At 38.9% G+C, this 20,483-nt stretch overlaps 1 protein-coding gene across 1 annotated transcript in view; it reads right to left on the bottom strand.

Moving 5' to 3' along the window:
* The window catches only part of COL4A3 (collagen type IV alpha 3 chain), a 99,980-nt gene that overhangs the window by 1,149 nt on the left and 78,348 nt on the right, over positions 1-20,483 (bottom strand). The window contains exons 37-51 of the mRNA XM_020792621.3: positions 20,060-20,199; positions 19,844-19,970; positions 17,883-17,963; positions 16,173-16,271; positions 15,781-15,831; positions 13,116-13,301; positions 12,218-12,348; positions 10,996-11,068; positions 8,223-8,294; positions 8,015-8,134; positions 5,967-6,065; positions 4,942-5,154; positions 3,500-3,677; positions 2,580-2,694; positions 965-1,137 (exon numbers count right to left, since the gene is read on the bottom strand). Of these exons, the coding sequence (XP_020648280.3) occupies positions 965-1,137; positions 2,580-2,694; positions 3,500-3,677; positions 4,942-5,154; positions 5,967-6,065; positions 8,015-8,134; positions 8,223-8,294; positions 10,996-11,068; positions 12,218-12,348; positions 13,116-13,301; positions 15,781-15,831; positions 16,173-16,271; positions 17,883-17,963; positions 19,844-19,970; positions 20,060-20,199 (1,858 nt within the window). The remainder of the gene's footprint in view (positions 1-964; positions 1,138-2,579; positions 2,695-3,499; positions 3,678-4,941; positions 5,155-5,966; positions 6,066-8,014; positions 8,135-8,222; positions 8,295-10,995; positions 11,069-12,217; positions 12,349-13,115; positions 13,302-15,780; positions 15,832-16,172; positions 16,272-17,882; positions 17,964-19,843; positions 19,971-20,059; positions 20,200-20,483) is intronic.

Consider the following 20,483-nt stretch of genomic DNA (forward strand, 5'->3'; position numbering starts at 1 on the left):
ATTCCTGACCTAAAACAAACCAGGAGAGTTACCATTTCCACCCACAAGGCTTCTAGGAATGCAGTTTCCCATGTGAGTGACAGTTTTTCAGAGTTTGTCAGGCAAACCCTGGTTAAAGATCGGGAGCCACATACACCCCACACTTTGCCTACTCTTGATCTAGCTAAGCAGGACACATAATAGCAAACAATTACCAAAGAATTATACATTGATATTATCAGTGTGATAAAAAAAACCCTCTTCGTCAAGTGACAGCAGGAACCGGAAAGGGATGCTAACATTAAGCGAAGACAGACAGATTCAGCATCTTTGAAATCCAGCTGGATGAGAATAATTGATATAGTCTCAAGCTGCAATAATTCAGAAATAATTACATTGTTATGCTCTGAAGAGTGCTGTCTACCATATTTTAATGAAGAAACAGACACTTTACAATAGAGGTAGCCAAATTAATAGCCAGTTTTAAGTGTTGCTGTATTTTTCTAATGGCTCACAGGATTTTCCATTCCAATCTTAATGCTGGCATAGGGTAACACTACCATAGTACTTGCATAGTACTGCTGTTTAGATAATGTTACGTAATTACTGACAGGATGAGACAGGGTAGGGCACAGAAGGTCACTGCACACCTGTATTAACTTTAATACTGATCACAGAATCATAGAACTCTAGAGATGGGAGAGATCAAAGTAGTCATTTAGTCCAGTGGTTCCTAACCTTAGGTAACCCAGGTATTCTTGGACTACAGCTCTCAGAAGCCTCCACCACTAGCTGTGCTGGCTGGGATTTCTGGGAGTTGCAGTCCATGAACACCTGGATTACCCATGGTTGGGAATCAGTGACAGTCCATATGAGTGACACAGGTACCACTTTCATAGACTGCAAGTTTTGTTTTGTTTAAATATGTCAGTTGTTCTGTTCTGCTCTGGGCAGAAGGATGTATGCATAGTACAAATTAGCATACCTGAACATTCTTCTTGGATTTAGTGAAGCCAGCCAGAAACTGTAGGAGTTTGAGTAATAATTGCACGTCCCTCGGCCATGACATTCAATAAATGGAATTGCGTGGAATTTTTCTAAACATGACCCTGGAGAGGCCAATGCTTGTCCGGAAGCTTCTGAGCCTGCACCTGTATACTATAACCATAAATATCTTCCATGAAAACCTGTTCATCACTAAATTTTTGAAGATAATACATGTCTATTTTAAAAATGTTGTATTAGGCATTTGTATCAAAATTAGTTTATTCCAGGACATGGAGGCCCCAAGACATTATCACAAGCTAGTTTTTTTACAGTAGTTTATCTTTTCAGCCAATAATATATGTGTTAAACCATGAAATCAACCCACTTTGATATACAGTCCACAAAAGCTCATGCTAAAATGACTACGCATTGAAAAAAGGTTGGGCTAATATCAAAGGAAGTAAAGCACTACAGCTGCATATTATTTCTTTGATTCCTGGAACAGCTCTTCTGTAAGGACAGAATAACTGGTAAGGCAATGAGGATGACTAAGATGCATTTTGAGAGAAGAGGGAACAGCTGTGCTCGTCTGCTGCAGCAAAAATCAAGAGCTGATGTACATTAATTACTAACACAGTTTATTGTGTTATTAACTTCCTCCATGAAAAGTAACAAATAAATACTGTACTATTTACCTTAGTAAAGACCGGTGTCAAAGAGTCTTACGGCACCATAAAGATTAATACATTTTATTTAGCACACACTTTCAAGGACTGTAAACCCCAAAGCATATGCTAAATAAAACTTGTTTGTCTTCGGACTCTTTGCTGTTTTTGCTGCAACAGACTGACACGGCTCTTCCAATCCCTGGAAATTTTCATATTGGCTGAAATCCAATTACTTACTATGCTAAGGTAAATCACAGTTGGAGTAGGTGCATCTGAATCAATGGAACTTATGGAGGAAGCAACTCACCAAGTGTCCATTGATTCAATGGGCCTACTCTAGAGCAATTTGCTATCACTAAGCAACAGAATTTCAGCCAATGTATTACCATTTGAGGCATCAGAAACCTTTGCTGTTTTTGTTTAGGGCTATAATAACTTGATTACAATTGAACCAGTTTTAAGTCAACTCTTACTTTGTTTTCTAAGTTGCTGTTTTGGGTAACAGAAAACAAAACAGGGTTACTGAAATGATTATATGACCGTAAGAGATCTTTAAGTTCTGAACAAACTCTTTTCTCATAAATTTTGAGCTCATCATTTGCTTTGCATCTGTTCCTAAATTTATCAGTACTGATGGCGTTTTGAACATTTTAAAGTGCAACATGCACTCTACAAAGACTGTCTTTAGAATCAGCTGAAACTGACTTTATTCAGGAAATGCAAAGAATGAGCAGCCTGCCTTTTCCATGTTTTGGCTCATTGCAGGCAGAACAATTGCAGAAAAGCTGAAACCAAGATGGAGCACCAAAAAGACAACATTTGAGATAAAAAATTTAAATTGCTCTGACTAGTCACTTTTAGGAAGTGATTCTCCCCCATCCCCATCAGCGTTAATGAGGTTTTACGACAAAAGTGCGGTGATTGCATTTATTTTTGCTTTTTTACCATAACAAAAGAAAATCCTTTCCAAAGAGATTGCCAGCCTTGAGGACATGGTGGAACTGAAGTTGTTTGACTGTGGACTGCTATGACCATTGCAGGACCTTCACAGACCGTGCACCTAAGAAGTCATACAAAACTATTAAGTGATAAAGAAGGGGAAAACAAGAATTCGGAACAATTATAGCTTATACACTGACTTTTAGTCTCTGAGGAATGATATCCATTCTCCCCTTTTCCTGCATTCATTGCCAGTCATATTGTCATATTGGACACCGGAATGTTTGTTCAAAAAGAGCATGATCCTACTGTGGGAACACTTTTTTGCCCACTAAAGGGGATATAATAACATTTGGAAAAATAGGAGCACCTTTCACAAAGGAGAGACATTCTGCCAAATCAGGGAGACAGAAAGAAATATAGTAAGCAAGTACACACATGCACATTTCTGACAATATTTAAGATTAAGCACAACCACTTACCTATAACAGTTCCCCCCCCCCAAGCATCCACTTTACTTAGTGTGTTGTGAAGTTCATTCATCACCTCATTTTGGATGCACCTTCCCCATAGCATTATACAACAGAATAGACAAAATCCTCTATGCAAACAATGTAACCCTTAGAGGGAAATTGCCCCAAGTTAAGAAGTTACTGAGGACATTACCAGCAGCATACTGAGCCATACAACTCAGTATATAATTAATGTATTTCGTGATTACTTAACTTGGGGCAATTTGCATGCAAAATATTTGTGCTATGCCAGTATAATAAGGTAAAGGGATTTCAGCCAATGTTTCAGAAATCTCAGCAGAGCTTTGATTTAGGCAATTAAACACATTCTAATTTGATGCATGTTTAACACCAGCTTCTAATACATCTATATAGAGACTCAGCTAGAAAAACAATCCTATCATGAAAGACTACCTGCTAATATAACGTTCCAAAGCTCTCCCAGAAATTGGTTCCATATCCTCAGGCCTTGCTTGCACTGTCGACAGCCAGTACGAATAGTCATTACGGGAAGCAAATCTACATATATTATTGGGATTGCATAATAAAAAGGGCATGGTGGTAAATCTTGCAAGACAGCTACCAGCTGTACCTGGAAAATTTAGAAGAGAAGGTAAAATTAACTCTGTATTCTATTACAGCTTTTAAAGAAAGGCTGTAAAAATGAATTTATAAGTACTGGGATGTAAAAAGGCCATAGACTGTATAGGAGAACTGTCATGAGGGGTCCTTGAAAAGAAGAGAACTGAGGGAGCAAAGGGGAACTAAGTCCTTTAATAGAAGGGCAAGAATTTAACTGATGCTATAAAGAACATTAATACATTAAGACTGAAAGTTGAGAGAGCAGGAAATATTTTAAGGTATTCCTTAAAATATTCCTCCACTATTCCTTTGGACCATCCTTGCACAGTCCTTAACCAAGAGTGATTGCATAGAAGGAAGATTCACATTAAATTAAAATAGCCCTAAATGACCTAAATGAAAGCATAAGAAGCCAATGTTGCAGTAACTTTTCCCACAATTCAGAAATCAGAGTGTTCACTGAAGTTTCTATAGAAAAGATATAATGCATTTGGTAGCAGAAATTACTAGCCAGAGATTTTCATCAAGTGAAATTGCTTTCCAAAACAAGGATGGGTCATGAGCCCCGAATGGGAAGGGAAATAGTAAACCACTCCTTGAACATCTGAAATACCTTAAAATCCCTGTTAAGGTTAATATAAGTCACAAATGACTTGATAGCAAATAACAAGCCCCACTGAATACAACAGGAATTTCAGGTACACACATATAGAGTTGTGCTGACAGAGCTTGCCACTGAAAGAGTAGCTTTTGCATAATAAAGATGATGTGACTGTCCTTTTAGGCAGAAAAATCTCATTGATAAAGGTATAAGTAAGCTTAATGGGTTAGAGTTGTTGTTGTTTAGTCATTAATTCCTGTCTGACTCTTCGTAAGCCCATGGACCAGAGCACGCCAGGCCCTCCTGTCTTCCACTGCCTCCCAGAGTTGGGCCAAATTCATGTTGGTAGCTTCCATGACACTGTCCAAACATCTTGTCCTCTGTCCTTCCCTTCTCCTCTTGCCTTCACACTTTCCCAACATCAGGGTCTTTTCCAGGGAGTCTTTGAGTGGGTTAAAGTACCTGACTGTAAAGCCAGTGGTCAGCCATACAATTCCTCATTGCTCCTTTCAAAAGAAGAGCCCAGAGTGCCATCAGAAAAAAGGGTTGATTAGCATCTTCTGAGTACTTTATACCTAACCCCCCCCAGCAAGGGTGACTGTAAGTCAGCCAACATGGAAGCATAGTTATATTTTATTATTAAAGAACTGAAAGCATGCATTTATAGAAGTACCAAGGTCTTGTCCATGTGCTTGCTCATTCCCTTGTATAGAAAGCAGAGAATAACCACCATAGATTTGGGCTGTCCCAGATGGGCACACAGGGATTTCTGTTGACTGGCTGTGCCGAGAAAAGATGAAGCCCCTTTTTGCTGGACCCGGTAAGCAAATTCCTGGGAGTCCAGGAAGTCCTTCTACTCCAGGAAACCCAAGCAATCCTGGTAAACCTATGAATGAATTAATAACAATTGAGCAATAAGTTACATATATTTTCCAGTGTGTACCTGTATGTGAAAAACACTCTCTACTACATGATTATACTTGAGAAAATATGAGACTACAATATCAAGACATTTAAGCTACTGTACATTAGATACATTAGAAAAAGAAAGACACTACTAGAACTCTCTCTTAGATTTGCTAGATCATACAGTACCAGGGAAATGAATACTATAGAGCTATTTTCCATAAATATATGTTTTCCAAATTTTAGGCACTTTTACAATTGATGAGTGTGGTTGAACATTACAAGATGTGATAGTTCATGTTAGTCACAGTGTTTTGTTTTGCTTAAGCCACATATTTGCAAACAGATTACTAGAGAAACTGTGGATTGTTTTCTCCTCTTCGGGACTATCTTTCTCCTGTCCCCTTTATCAGTTCCTACTTCTTGGTGTGAAGTTGTGGATAAACTCAGCAACAAGCGAGACCAGGTGGTTTTGGGCCACTGGAACCATGATTTAAACAGGGTGCACTGTATAAGCTAACAACAAGCCACAAATCCAAATTATATTTATAGCTGCTTGACAAACCATGGGTTGGTAGCATAGTTGAATATGCATACCATAGCATGTCATATTTCAAGAGACCACACCAAGACTATTCAGAACGTGCAAATATGTTCTTGTAATAAATGCAACCATGGTCTTTTTTCATTCTAATTAGGTTCACAGTGCTACAAATAATCTAATGACCTCTCTGGGCAATGCTTTCTTGCCCAAAATGAATACATAGCTTTTTTTTGTTTACATTATACTACCTTTTTGTCCTTGAAATCCCTTTTCTCCTTTTGGTCCAGGTGGTCCAGGTTTACCTGGAATCCCACAACGGCCTGGCTGGCCCTTTATACCTGGAGGCCCTAGATTCAAAAAGGAAGAGCCAATTAACATACAGGAAGATACCAGGGTAAATACAATCTGAGCTTGGTGTAAAATTGCAACCAAAGAAGAAAATATAGATTTATAATGAGGATCCTCTCATTGTTTCTGTTATGAATCTGAAAGGAAGGAGGGGTACTTTCACTATTTAGAGACACTGAAGGCATGTATTTCCATTATTTCTAGCTTGTTGTGAAGATGGGATATTTGTGGTCAATATTCATGTACATTAGATCCACAGAGAGGGAATAAAGGGGATAAAAGCTACATTTGTTATATCTGCTGAGAAGTTACCTCCATGAGCATGGCTTTTCCACTGTCCAGCTATCACTTAGCCTTAGTTATTAGTCAGCAAAGAATATCAGCCAGATGCCAATATACTACAGCAGCAAGAGGAGTGAAACAGCTGTTTCTTTTCCTCTTTCCTCCTCAGTTTCCTGATCACTGCTGTGATAGGAAATAGGAAAACATTCAGCCAGCCACTGAGAAGAGCACCATCTTGTGGAAAATGTTCCCTGAAAGAAGGGCTTGAAAACTTTAGAATACATAAATTATTCACAGAGGTGTTTCCCATGGATATTATGGGCACACATTACTGCTCTAAAATATAGTAAGATCATCCCAAAGGAGCATTTGTTTCCCTGTAAGTACATAATGCGAGTAGATAAATAGGGATCACCTCGGTGGGAAGGTAAATGGCGTTCCATGTGTAGTTACGCTGGCCACGTGACCATGGAGGATTGTCTGCGGACAAACCCTAGCTCTATGGGTTGGAAACGCAGATGAGCACTGCTGCCTAGAGTCGGACACAACTGGACAAATTGTCATGGGGAACCTTTACCTTTACCTATGTACGTTATTATGAGCTCATGCTATTGGTATTTTTCCTGCTTTCCAGACTGAAATAAGACTTAAACCAGTACCAACAAAGAATTACAAACATTCTGGTTTCCTAGGTTTTTCTGTAGGAAATTTTGTTTTTGTTTTGTTTCTTTTCACTTTGTATTGAGGCAGAGTTTAAGAGGCAAGCGATAAAACAAGCAACAGAAAAAAATATATAGCTAAGAAGATAATTTCAAAAAGATTCCTTCAAGACTTTTTAAACATTTCTCTTAAAGACAGTAGATTTCTGAAGTGGATTAGCAGTTGATATCTGCTGCCAATGGCTTCCACCAGAACCTAATTTACAAAATAACAACACAAATACACCAAAAAATCAAGCAAAGATAACTTTTCAAGCATTTCTTTATGATCTTATCCCCTCCATCATTTCTTGTAAAGTATTTAATTCCTTAAAGAAAACAGAAGTGAGATTGTAAGACAAAAATGCCAAGATCTGAACTGTGCACATAGAAACTTCAGTAGAAATTCTGGTAAGATCATTAGGCATCAAATGGCACCAATCAGCACAGCTGGAACTAATTCTTTAATAATCTTTGGCAAACATTTTGCTCATTTTGGAAGAAGAGCAAACTATACCAAGATACTTTGAGGTTTACTTAATTTTCATATATTAAGGCTATGTATTCTTCAAGTGGGACGTGGTGGTGCTGTTGGTTAAACCACAGAAGCCTCTGTGCTGCAAGGTCAGAAGACCAGCTGTCGTAAGATCAAACCCACACAACAGAGTGAGCTCCCGTTGCTTGTCCCAGCTCCTGCCAACCTAGCAGTTCGAAAGTATGTAGTGTAAATGCGAGTAGATGAATAGATACCACAATGGTGGGAATGTAATGGCGGTCCATGTCTAGTCGCGCTGGCCACGTGACAATGGAAACTGTATATAGGCAAACGCTGGCTTGGAGACGAGGATGAGCACTGTGCCCTAGAGTTGGACACAACTGGACTAAATGTCAAAGGGAACCTTTACCCTTATTCGTCAACATTTCCAATATTTTTCTCTGATTGGCTGAACAGATGATTAAACTTATACCTGGTGGTCCAGGCATTCCTCTTGGGCCTGAATCTCCTGGATATCCAGGAATTCCTGGAGGCCCAGCTGGCCCTGGATTTCCTGGGAAAGAGACAGCACTTGCAGCTGGTCCAGGCTGACCTAATATTGAATCAAACAAAGACATGGTTGATTTATACTAAAAATCAAAAGGGACAAGTTGGATCGATGAAAACAGATTATTAGTTACCAGGTGGACCCTTGGGACCTCCAGGCCCTGCCATTCCTGTTATGCCAGGTGCTCCCCTATTGCCTTTTGCTCCTAGAAAGATAATACTGTGTTAATAATTCAGTCTAAAAAAAACTAAATGCATTGCAAAACTCCATCAGGATCATGAGTTGGAAAACTGCATCTTTATTTCAAAATAATATGCAGGATTCTTAAAGAGCCTCTATATGCATATTTGACTATACCATTAGGCACCTTAATGGTCAATTTATTTCCAATTTTTTTAATTAAATGTTATTATCAATCCATTCAAAACATCATAAAAGAACAATATTGTATTACGATAATAGTAATATTTCTTATTCATACTCTTACACACACACACACACACACACACACACACACACACACACACACACACACACACACACACACACACACACACACTATCTCTTTATCTTTTCACATAGTCCCTTCAGTGACTCATTACTGCATTTTTATGTTTAGCTGAAGCTGTTTAGAATAACCAGCAATCAAACCCATTGTCCACTTGGTTTACTCTATTTTTGACTCAATATTGGATTTCAACAGGGGGTGTCATATCTTCATAAACTTATATTTTTAAATCTTCCTTCTGCATAATATAACCTGATTAGTCAATAATAGTATAGAATGTCATTATTCTTTGGAAGATATATGTTTTGGGACAGTAGATACAGACCCCACAGGAAGTGACAAGATTCTTCCAGGAAGACTGGATATTGAAATTGGAAGCCCTCATGGACTGAATGAGGAATAAAGTTTCTTCCTCCTTGTTAGAGTTCCAACAATTTGTTGATACTCCCTGGCCTGTTTTAGTCACCATATCTTGAAATGACATACTTTGGCCCTCAAGATATGGTCTGGTCTCACATTGAGCAAAATCCTGTTAATGTAACTTTATGCCAAACAATCTGGATTGAGTGCTGGAAACATTTGACTAAAACTCATGGAAAGTTTCCTATCCCCCATTTCAGCTTCTGAGCCTCCTTAGGGCTCCCTTTTGTCTTGGTGAAGCCTTTGGGAGCCTCAGGACACAGGGGGGAGGCCCTAATAGTAAAAATAAATTGTCACGGGTAATCCTGATCTTAGCTGCGGCAATCTGGTCATGATTTTTTTAGTATTAAAGGCTCCATCTCTGTGTCCTTATGTTCCTAAAGTTGCCTTAGGGAATCAAAGGGAGTCCTAAGGAATCTAGGGGCAAAAAAAGGGGGTGGGGGAGGAAACTTTCCAAAAGTTATCAATTACATTTTTCTGGGCCCCAATCTGGGTTTCACTAGCATAAAGTTAAGCAACAGGATTTTGTCTGCTGAAAGAAAGAAAAAATCCAGAGAAAATATATAAATATTGGTCCTTCCTGGCAATTTATCACCAGTTGCTACTTCATAAAATTTGGAGATTGTCAGGAGATTGGCAGAATTTTCTTTAAAATGTTAGCTTCTTTTAGTGAAGAAAATGATTTTCTGTATCTTGAAACTGTCGTTGTTTAGTCGTGTCCGACTCTTCATGACCCCATGAAACAGAGCACGCCAGGCCCTCCTATTTTCCACTGCCTCCCAGAGTTGGTCAAATTCATGTTGGTTGCTTCAATGACACTCTCCATCCATCTCATCCTCTGTCGTCCCCTTCTCTTCCTGCCCTCACAGCTTCCTAACATCAGGGTCTTTTCCAGGGAGTCTTTTCTTCTCATGAGATGGCCAAAGTATTGGAGCCTCAGCTTCAGGATCTGCCCTCCCAGTGAGCACTCAAGGTTGATTTCCTTTAGAATGGATAGGTTTGTTCTCCTTGCAGTCCAGGATCTCTCAAGAGTTTCTTCCAGCACCACAATTCAAAAGCATCAATTCGTCAGCGGTCAGCTTTCTTTATGGTCCATCACTACAGGGAAAACCATAGCTTTGACTATGTGGACTTTTTTTGGCAAGGTGATGTCTCTGCTTTTTAAGATACTGTCAAGGCTTGTCATCGCTTTCCTCCCAAAAAGCAGGCATCTTTTAATTTCGTGGCTGCTGTGTTGAAACTGTAGCCTTATTCATTTATTCAGTCTGAATGTAAAGCCCACATGGAAGCAGGATAACATGCTAGTCAACTCTGTTGTTAACTTAATCCCAGAAATGATACAGTTTGAAGAAAGAAGCCTGCTTTCCTCAGAACCCTGAGTTCTGGCTCCCACAAAAATGCTGCCTGGGCACAGCAGCTTTCCTCCTTCAGACTTTTGTGTTTCCAAGATAAAAGCAACATCAGACAGGATGGAAATAATGCAAATCCGGTCATTACATGCAGGCTCCATAAATAAAATAAATGACAGAATAGGGCTAAACTGTTTCAAACTGGGTCAGAGACTGCATCTGCCATGCATCTGAAATCTTTGGAAGAACGCAGCGATTCATCCCAGTTTGATTTGAAAGCTTGAAAGGAAGCAACCATTTGATGATGCCTCTTGAGCTTCTTCTCTCCAGGCATGAAAGTAATGAGCAGGGGAGGAGAATCCTGCATGCTCCCTCTGGACATTTCTGTAGGTAGGTCTCAGAAGCACAAGCATTTCTCCAGCAATAGTCAGGGCATTTTTCTAGGAGGGACTGTCAAATCTTGGAACCAACACTGTAAAATCCTTTGAGGAAAGCAAAGCCTCAAAGATGTGTCAGAACTCGGTACTAAACAGGATGTTCCTCATCCATGACAACTGAATTTACAGTTCATATATGAAGTATAACATGCAAGCAATGATGAGATGACACTTTTGAAATTAGTCAAATACCTTTTATGCCTGGAAATCCAGGAAAACCAGGTTCACCTCTAGGACCTTGATAGCCAGGGATACCTTCAACTCCCTGCAAATCATATACAATGTATAACTTGTATCAGTGACCACATCACAAAGGCCCTCTGACTGTTTTCAGGAGATTCTGAGAGAGGGTAGTAAACTAATGTCAGAAAAGAGCAAAACTGGATTTGACTCTAGTTGAGAGGGAAACTATCTCACCTCGGGTGGGCATTTCCAGGAATTAAACATTCCTATGACTTACACCCCTCTTCTTTCAGTTCCCTGTCTCTCACACAAACATTTCCATCAGCAAGAGCAAATTTGCAGCCAGTTGCTTGCTGAGGCATATTTGTTACTAGTCTTGGAAAGTTATCTAGGACAGAGCTGATATAAGAGACTCCCTCCATTAATAGGCATCTGGACTGTTTGCGAGTATGTTCTTTTCCATTAGTAAGACAAACATCTTCTATTAATTCAACTAAATGTATATGAATCAAAGGTAGGCTTAGCAGTACAATAACAATTCTTTATCGCTACTTCCTCTCAAGTCACTATTGCTATGATCATGTTTCTTCTCTACTAAAATTTGGACAAAAAGCAAGAAGAAAGTTAGCCAAAAGAGAGATTTCCGAAAGAGTCTGAAAAGCTAGACGTTATAATAGTTAGACACAGTGCAAGGAAGGCTTCAGTCACTGGATGCTTCAAAGATGAAAGAAGGTTTTTCTACAAATCAGAGATGGGTTTAATTGTTGTTAATTGCCCCATGGCCCAGTCGTTAAACTGCTGTACTGCAGCCAAAACTGTGCTCACGACCCGGGGTTCAATCCGAGGTAGCTGCCTCAAGGCTGACTAAGCCTGCTATCCTTCCAAGGTCGGTAAAATGAGTACCCAGCTCGCTGGGGGGGGGGGGAAGCAATGTGTAGCCTGCATAATTAACTTGTAAACCGTCCAGAGAGCGCTTGAAATGCTATGGGGCGGTATATAAGCAGCACGCTTTGCTTTTTGCTTTAATTGTTATTACTACAGCAGCTATATAATGGAACACTATGAGATTTCCTACATGTGTGATGGTGATTACCCACTGATAATTACATATTTTTCTTCTGCGCAAATTTTATCATATTGCTTCTGCTAAACAATGCTGCACTCCCAAACTGTAAGATTTAAACATAAGAAATGAATTTTTAAAAAAGGATTAATTTTTTTGGTCACTTACCGGTAGACCAGGGAGACCAACATCACCTCTAAATCCTGGTGGACCTGGTAGCCCATCTGTTCCTCGATCACCTTTGCTTCCTTTAATACTGAAGCTGGGGAGTCCAATGGGTCCTGGGATACCTGGGATACCTATATGGGTTTTTTTTAAAGTTGAATAACTACACACAGTTTGGGAATTGTATATACAGACAGACCACTGTAGCTCCTAGAAGAGGGGCCAGCTAAGAGCACAGGACTGTGAATGGCTGATGGAGTTAGGTTCCTTATCACCCTGTGCAGCCTTAGGCAAGTTAGACTGTTCCAGAATGGCATCCAAAGGAATGGACTGGTAATCCACACCTGGATATTTTATATCTAGCAGTTGGAATTAACTTCATCAGTTCCATAACTGTTTAATACATTAATTATATGGTTTCAATATATATACATATATACCCCAGTATATATTTATATATATATATATATAGTTACATCTGTTATACAGAATATGTAATAACTGGTGTTTATATAATTAAAAACATTTTAAAAATAATAATGACAGAAACACAGTAAATTCATGGTAATATAGCAGAATATATGTTTCTCTGGGTAACACCTAATCTTTGAATTAGTAGGAGCTGCTAATGTTTCTCCACCATAGTTCTGGGTGTGGAGAACCAGACCTAGAAGATTTTTATGAGCATATTCCACCTGCTATTTCACTCCTTATTAAAATTACAAAAAGAGAGAAACAGAGAAAAAATGGGGGACCCTCCCCAATAGAGAAGTATATGCAAGAGTGTATTATTTTGACTACAGAATTCAATGCATTTAAAATGCACTGAAACTAAGAACTTTCAATTAACTCTATATCCAGAGAGAATCATGGACAGACCTGTACACACACGGCTTCCTACCTGGTTGTCCATCAAGACCTGGGAGGCCTCTATTTCCTTTCAGACCTGGAATTACTACGCCTGGTTCCCCTGGATGTCCTGGTAATCCAGGTATGCCAGGAGGTCCTCTTCGTCCTTGATCCCCCATAAGACCTTTAACACCTCGTGGTCCTGGAAAACCGGCCAATCCCATATCTCCTTTGATACCTATGCAATATTTTTTTTAAAAAAAAAGTTAGGTAGATTTTAAAGAGACTATTACATGCTTCTAGAATTCTCCAAAGCTAAACATATACATTCTTGAGTGAAAGAGTATAGTTGTGAAATCAAAGAAAGTTTGGATTGCATCCAACACTATCCTTCATTCACAGAAACTGAGTTAAACTGAAAAAAAAAATACCCCTTTCAAATGTTCAACTCCTTTTGCATGAAGGGAGGTTACTTCTTATTGTGGAGCAACAGCATTAGATACAACCCTTTAGCCAAGATTCTAGCCAGTGTCTACACAGCATAAATAACTGCACACATTTTTGAACTGGATCACAACATTGCAAGTAATCATGGAATGAGATTTTCAACTCAGTGATCCCTACTGCACAACCACCTAGGGATTTGTTAAGGACTGCATGTACACACACTCAAAGTATGCACAGCCAAATGGACAAGCTTTTATAAGCAGAAGACTCACTTGTACAAATATGTATGGGAACAGATGGGCAACTGTCCTACGTTTTGGTCTGGGTTGGGAACGGACTGGTTTGCTCCTTTTTCTGGCAACCACATGAAGGTATATAACATCATGGACGAGCCAAACCCTAAACAATGCTTACTTCCATCTTTCTCAGTTCCTGAAAGGGGCTACTGTTTTTTGGTTACATGTTGGATTGCTCTGTTTTGATTGAGTTTCAATGTGTGTGATTGCTGGGAGGGGTGAAAAGTGGTGTGCCCCAGGGATCTGTCCTGGGACTGGTGCTTTTCAAGCTGTTCATAAATGTCCTGGAGACAGGGATAAGCAGTGAGGTGGCTAGGTTTGCAGATAACACTAAACTTTTCTAGGTGGTGAAGGCCAGAAGGGATTGTGAAGAGCTCCAGAAGAATCTCTCCAAAATGGCAAATGTGTTTCAATATGAGAAAATGTAAAGTAATACACGATGGGGCAAAAATTCAAAACTTTAGCATCTGATTGGTTCTGAGCTGTCCGTGATGGATCAGGAAAGAGATCTTAATGCTCTGGTGGGCAGCTTGATGAAAGTGTCGACCCAGTGTGCGGTGGCAGTGAGAAAGACAAATTCCATGCTAGGTATCATTAAAAGGGGGATTGAAAATAAAACAGCCAACATTATAATGCCATTGTACAAAACAATGGTAAGGCTGCAACTGGAGTACTGTATTGCGTACAGTTCTGGTCGCCGCATCTCAAAAAAGATATAGTGGAACTGGAAAAGGTGCAGAAGAAAGTGACTAAAATGATGACTGGGCTGGGGCACCTCCCTTATGAGGAAAGGCTACAGCGTTTGGTGCCTGAGGAGGGACATGATTGAGACATATAAAATTATGCAGTGAATGGATAAAATGGATAGAGGGAAGCTCTTTTACCTCTCACATAATACTAGAATCAGGGGACATGCACTCAAATTGAGTGTTGGGAGAGTGAGAACAGACCAAAGAAAATATTTCTTTACCCAGCGTGTTTTTAGTCTGTGGAACTCCTTGCCACAGGATGTGGTGATGGCATCTGGCCTAGATGCCTTTAAAAGGGGATTGGACAGATTCCTGGAGGAAACGTCCATTACAGGTTACAAGCCATGTGATGGACCTCAAAATGCCAGATGCAGGGGAGGGATATCAGGAGACAAGTATTTAGTTGTGTCCTGTGCTCCCAGAGGCATCTGGTGGGGCCACTGTGAGATACAGGAAGCTGGACTAGAAGGGCCCTTGGCCTGATCCAGCAGGGCTCTTCTTATGTTCTTATGTTCTTATATGTTAAAAGTCATTCAGGTTACAAAAATCAATTCCAGTGTTACTGTAAAAGGAAGCTGTGCCCTTTCCATTGCCACTACTCTCTGACTGGAACAGCCACTCCTTTCTTATGGGTATTTATTATTGCTCAAGAGTACTTCTTTTTTTTTCTTTTTGCAAAAGGACCTTAATCAGAGGCATAATCTAGCAGAATAATACTACCATGTACATACATGATGCATATTTCTACAACACAGTCCAGCCATACTAATTTCTGGTCAGGGTTTTCTGGACAGACATTTTTAGAGAGATTTTCTTGCAAAATTTAAACCTGCTTGACATCAATGCAGAACTGGCTACTGTGCTGTTAATCACTTGTTCTAGTCTCAGGAAGAGGAAGAAAGAGAAGAGAAATTAGTATTATAAACATTTGAGTATTATCACTATTAAGCGGGAAAGCTTCTTACTAGTTTGGTACCATACACCAGTTGGTTAGTAATATTCTGAAGTAAAAATACAATTCTCTGCGATATAGATAGGATTAGGTTTATTTTAAGCCTGACAGCTCTGACTGAAGAGGACAGTAACTCACTATGTACATGACCTTCTTCAAGACAATTAGCTAGTGAATTGTGAAACTAAATTTGCGAGATCACTGAAATGGAGGGAAGAGTGCAGAAATTATGTTTAGAGGAATACAGCCCAACAAAAAAGTTTTTTTTTTCACCTTTAGGACCAGGAATGCCTTGAGGACCAGGAGCTTTCGACCCAGGAAGACCTGTATGATAGCGTATAAAAATTGTATATAATTCCTTATTACAAACAGGGGAACAGAAAAAAAAAAGATGACGTATTACAATTCTAAGGATAAAAATATTCAGAACTGTGAATGTTAAGCATGATTTTACAGGATTCTAGAGTGTCTCCAAAGATACAGGATGCTTCCCTTCTAGAAATTCGCCCTCTATGTTTATGGTTCAACAAAAATGAGAGTGGAAGGAGGAAGATCAAACTAGTGTGCCTATACCCACTCTCCCTCATTTTGTGCAGGTACATTTTGTACATTCTGAACATTTATACAAAGCTTTAAAAAACACATAGGAAAAATAAAATGAAAACCTTGTGCTCCCTTTTCTCCAGGCGGTCCAGGAATGCCATCACTTCCTTGATTACCCCTTTCGCCAACTGCACCATCAACACCAGGTAACCCAGAAAAACCTGAGAACGACAAATGCCAAATGTTAATTGCTTTTTAATGCACTTTTGAAAACAGGAAAAAAAAGGAAGTACAATTTCTTAAGAAACATAAAGTGATATATTAAAAAATATACAACAGTAAAAAGCAATTTGCTGAAAACAGAGAACTACTGCTTGAGGATGTCAATATATAGCCGCTCAGAGTGGTATAGATTTATCAGATGGGCGGGATATAAATCAAATAAATAAATAAATAAATAAATAAATAAATAAATAAATAAATAAATAAATAAATAAATAAATAAATAAATAAATAAATGCTTGCATCATGGAGTTTCCTAAAGAAAGGTCAGGAAGTACCCTTCTACACCATAGCTTGCATTTCAATACGCACCAGTGTCTTATAAATGGATAACAACTGTGCTAAATTTTAATAGAACAATTCACAGAGGTGCATCAGCACAGGTGCTGTCTAAGTATCTGGCTCATAGGCAATACAATACCAATAGCAACAAGTTATATGAAGTTTTCAGGGCAATGTGGATCTTGAGACACACTTGCAATAGCTGTCTTTATTTTTGAATCAGTCCTGTATACACCCCAACTTGCTCATCCATCACTTCTCTCTGAGAGATATCCAGGACTGTAAGCCCAGAAAGAGGGGAAGTTAAGTAAGAAGCACCAGCATGAGACTGTGGTTCAGCAGAATAAAAATGCATCATTACTTCTGTTTATTACAGTCATATGACATATTCTGATACACATCAACTGATTTACACACAATACAAAGAACACAGAAAGGTTTTTTTAGAACGGTGATAAATTATCAAGCATCTTTCAATAAGCAGGACATTATTATTATTATTATTATTATTATTATTATTATTATTATTATTATTATTATTATTATTATTATTATTATTATTATTATTATTATTATTATTATTATTATTATTATTATTATTATTATTATTATTGTGGTTTCAGTGACTAACCACTCACCACAGCCAGTCAATGACAATGGTCCCAATAACCAGAGACTTTTTCTAACCAGGGATGAGGAACCTTCGATTCCTTAGATTTTGATGAATGACTTGTTCGCATCAAACCTCACTGCTGCAAGGCTGGTTAGGTTTAGGGGAACTGGAATTCAACAACAGCGAGGGAGCCATAAATGCTGCAACCCTGCCTGAAATGGATTTCTCTAGAGTGAAACTACATAGGTTATGGTCCACTCTGCCAAACATAGTCTGCCAGGTGTGAATAGCAGTACAAAACCATTATTTTTACTGTTTCTCTAGTTTTGTATGTGTTGGCAAGATAAGAGGAAAAGAAAGTTAGGGGAAGAGAAATAGCTTGATACATGAATGTAGTGGTGGTGGTGGTTAGATTACAAGAGCCAATTCTGTAAATAAAATATGTCAATTCTGTAAGAAGTCACAGCGAAAGAGATTAGAATGGATGACATACAGATTCATATTCAAATATCTTCAATCTGCTCACCAACACTGGAAAAGATAGAATCTCTATTTTCATATTTTTTTATTCCATTGTTATATTCATTTCATATTATATGAGTAAAACAGAGCAGAATGAAATAAAAAAGAAACTTCAAAATAAGAAATCACAGACCTGGAAAACCTCTGAGGCCATTTTGCCCTGGTAATCCTTTACTGCCTTTGCGACCCTTTAAACCTGCAGGTCCTGATTGTCCTGTAAAACAACAACAACAACAAGCAGCCATTTTATAGGGAAGTTAGAATAACAGTTGTTAATCATCTCTGAATTTTTGTTCTTTACAGAATTTCTTTTGAATATTTAGTAGAAAAGAGCGGAAACTGCTCCATTGACTTCCTTTTCCTTTATGGAAAATGCATTCATTTATATTACTCCCATGCATGTATTCTTTGTGCTGATTTCCAAGTCTTTAAACAGGAAACAAATGTTTCCATGAAATTATCAAGGTCAACACAATTATTCTAGACCACTGCACAAATCCATGAACAGCTTTCTTATTCCTTTCATTCACTGATTACTCCTGTCCTTCTGATTTGATGTTAAATCGTGCAATCAGCTGGATCTAGATCAGCTCTATATTAAAATGCCCCAGGAGGCATCCATGGACATACAGGAAGCTAGAAGAAAATAACAGATTTGAAAATAACATTGTTTATATAGCATTATAATGCTCTTGTTGGATTCCCAGTGTGGTGTAGGGACAGAGCGACAGACTAGGACTCTGCATAACAGGGTTCAAATCCCTACTCAACCATAGAAACTCACTGAGGGAGTGGAACTGGTAAAACCACTACTTAAAGATCTCACATGCCTTGAAAGACCAATTAGGGTCGCTATAAATTAATTCTGATTTGATGGCACAGAACACACTGGGAAGATATTAGTTTTGTAGTACTTGTTTCCCAGGACTTGCAGGTGTTTTGTCTTGGCCAGAGACCTAGCTGTTGTTGTGGAAGAATAACCAAGACCACATCTCAAGACTGATAAACATACCATTCCTTGCCAATGGCCTACCAGCCTAGGAACGAGAGACAGAGCTGTGGAAAGTTACAAGTTGAGTGTGGACTTGTGAACAAAGGACTGTATGCAATCATGACGCAGATACTTTAAGTTATAGAAAGGGGGGGTTTAAGTAGGGGTGTGTGTGTAAGTTGGAGGAGAGAAGATGCATGACAGATTGGGAGATTTTAACATTAGTGACTTAGAATGGCCTTGTCATTAAGTACTAAAACTACTGGCTATTTAATAATTTTATTGTTTTACGGAAAAGTCTTACAGAAGCTTACTTACTACTTAGATGCTTGGTATTTTACCAGTATCTTTATGTATTTCTTTAGTTTTCTAACTTTTTACTCTTTTTGAATAAATATTTTATATTTTACCTAAGTGTGATTCTTGGGAGCAAGGGTGAGAGTGCCTAAAGAAAGTGCCTTAGTCACAAGGGCTATGTTTGCTAATTTTTTTTTTGTTATTTGGGTGTCCCACCTGGTAAGGCTGGTGTGTAAGGTTTTAAAGTACATACGTAGCTAAAAAGTTTTAAGCTTAAATAAGTGAGTAATTGGAAATCTAGGGACAGAAGCTTGCCCATAGTTGTCCACTCATGCACCTTCTAAGTCTCACACAATCTAGAGAAAAGGTGGTGGAAGTTGGGAACTATAGTTTGGCTCCTTCCCCTAGTAGGACGAATTCTCTAAAGAGATGCATTCCTCACACTCGCACATACACACATACACACACACACACACACACACACACACACACACACACACACACACACACACACACACACACACACACAAACTTCTGTTAGGGTCCTATCACGTGGAGAATCAATAACCATGAGACACATATCATATGGGGACTGTTTTGGTTCCTAAGATGGTTGCTATTAGTTCACATGGCAAATCCAGCTTGAAAAGAAACTATGCAAAAGTGATGGCAGCACAAAAGGTCCATATTAGCTGGTCTCTCTTGTACAAGAACATGTTAATTTTGGTGAATTTCTAGTGCAGTAAGAAATTCTCCACTTCTCTAGCACTTCGTGCGTAATATTTTGACTGTAAGCCATACCGCACCTGGAATTCCTGATTGACCAGTGTCTCCTCTGTTTCCCAATAGTCCAGGTTCTCCAACAAGCCCTGGCTGGCCTGGTGATCCTTGTTCACCTTTTCTTCCTCTCTCTCCTGGTAGACCTGGTTCTCCCTAACAAGATCAGCCAAAGACAACATCATAATGATTAAGAAACCAACCTATTGAAAGCTGTGTTTGAATCTATTGTCAGCTTTCTCTACCTTGGATCCTGGATTTCCTGTAGGCCCAGTTCCGGGAGAGGCTGGTTCTCCTTTATCCCCCGGTCTACCAGGTAAGCCAGGTAGTCCTGGTGTGCCTGATGTTCCAGGAAAACCTACTGAACCTTGCTCACCTTTAGCACCTGAAGTGATACAAACATTACTCTTAAATTGAATATTTTATGTGGAAACTTTAAAAAAAGAAAAATGATCATCACTACCAAAGCGAAGACCAAATCATGTATTTATTGAACAGAGTAAGATTCCCCTTTCCCCATTATTTACATGTGCTACCAAATAAAAACAAACCATGTCCCAAATTGATACTAATATAAAAGCAGAAATATGCTCTGCCTGGTGAACTATGAATTCACAAATACTGATTTTCTGAGCAGATCTCTTCCTGTTCCTGTAATGGCCCAACCAT

This window comes from Pogona vitticeps, chromosome 3 (assembly GCF_051106095.1).
Source record: "Pogona vitticeps strain Pit_001003342236 chromosome 3, PviZW2.1, whole genome shotgun sequence".
In the NCBI taxonomy this organism is placed as follows: domain Eukaryota; kingdom Metazoa; phylum Chordata; class Lepidosauria; order Squamata; family Agamidae; genus Pogona; species Pogona vitticeps.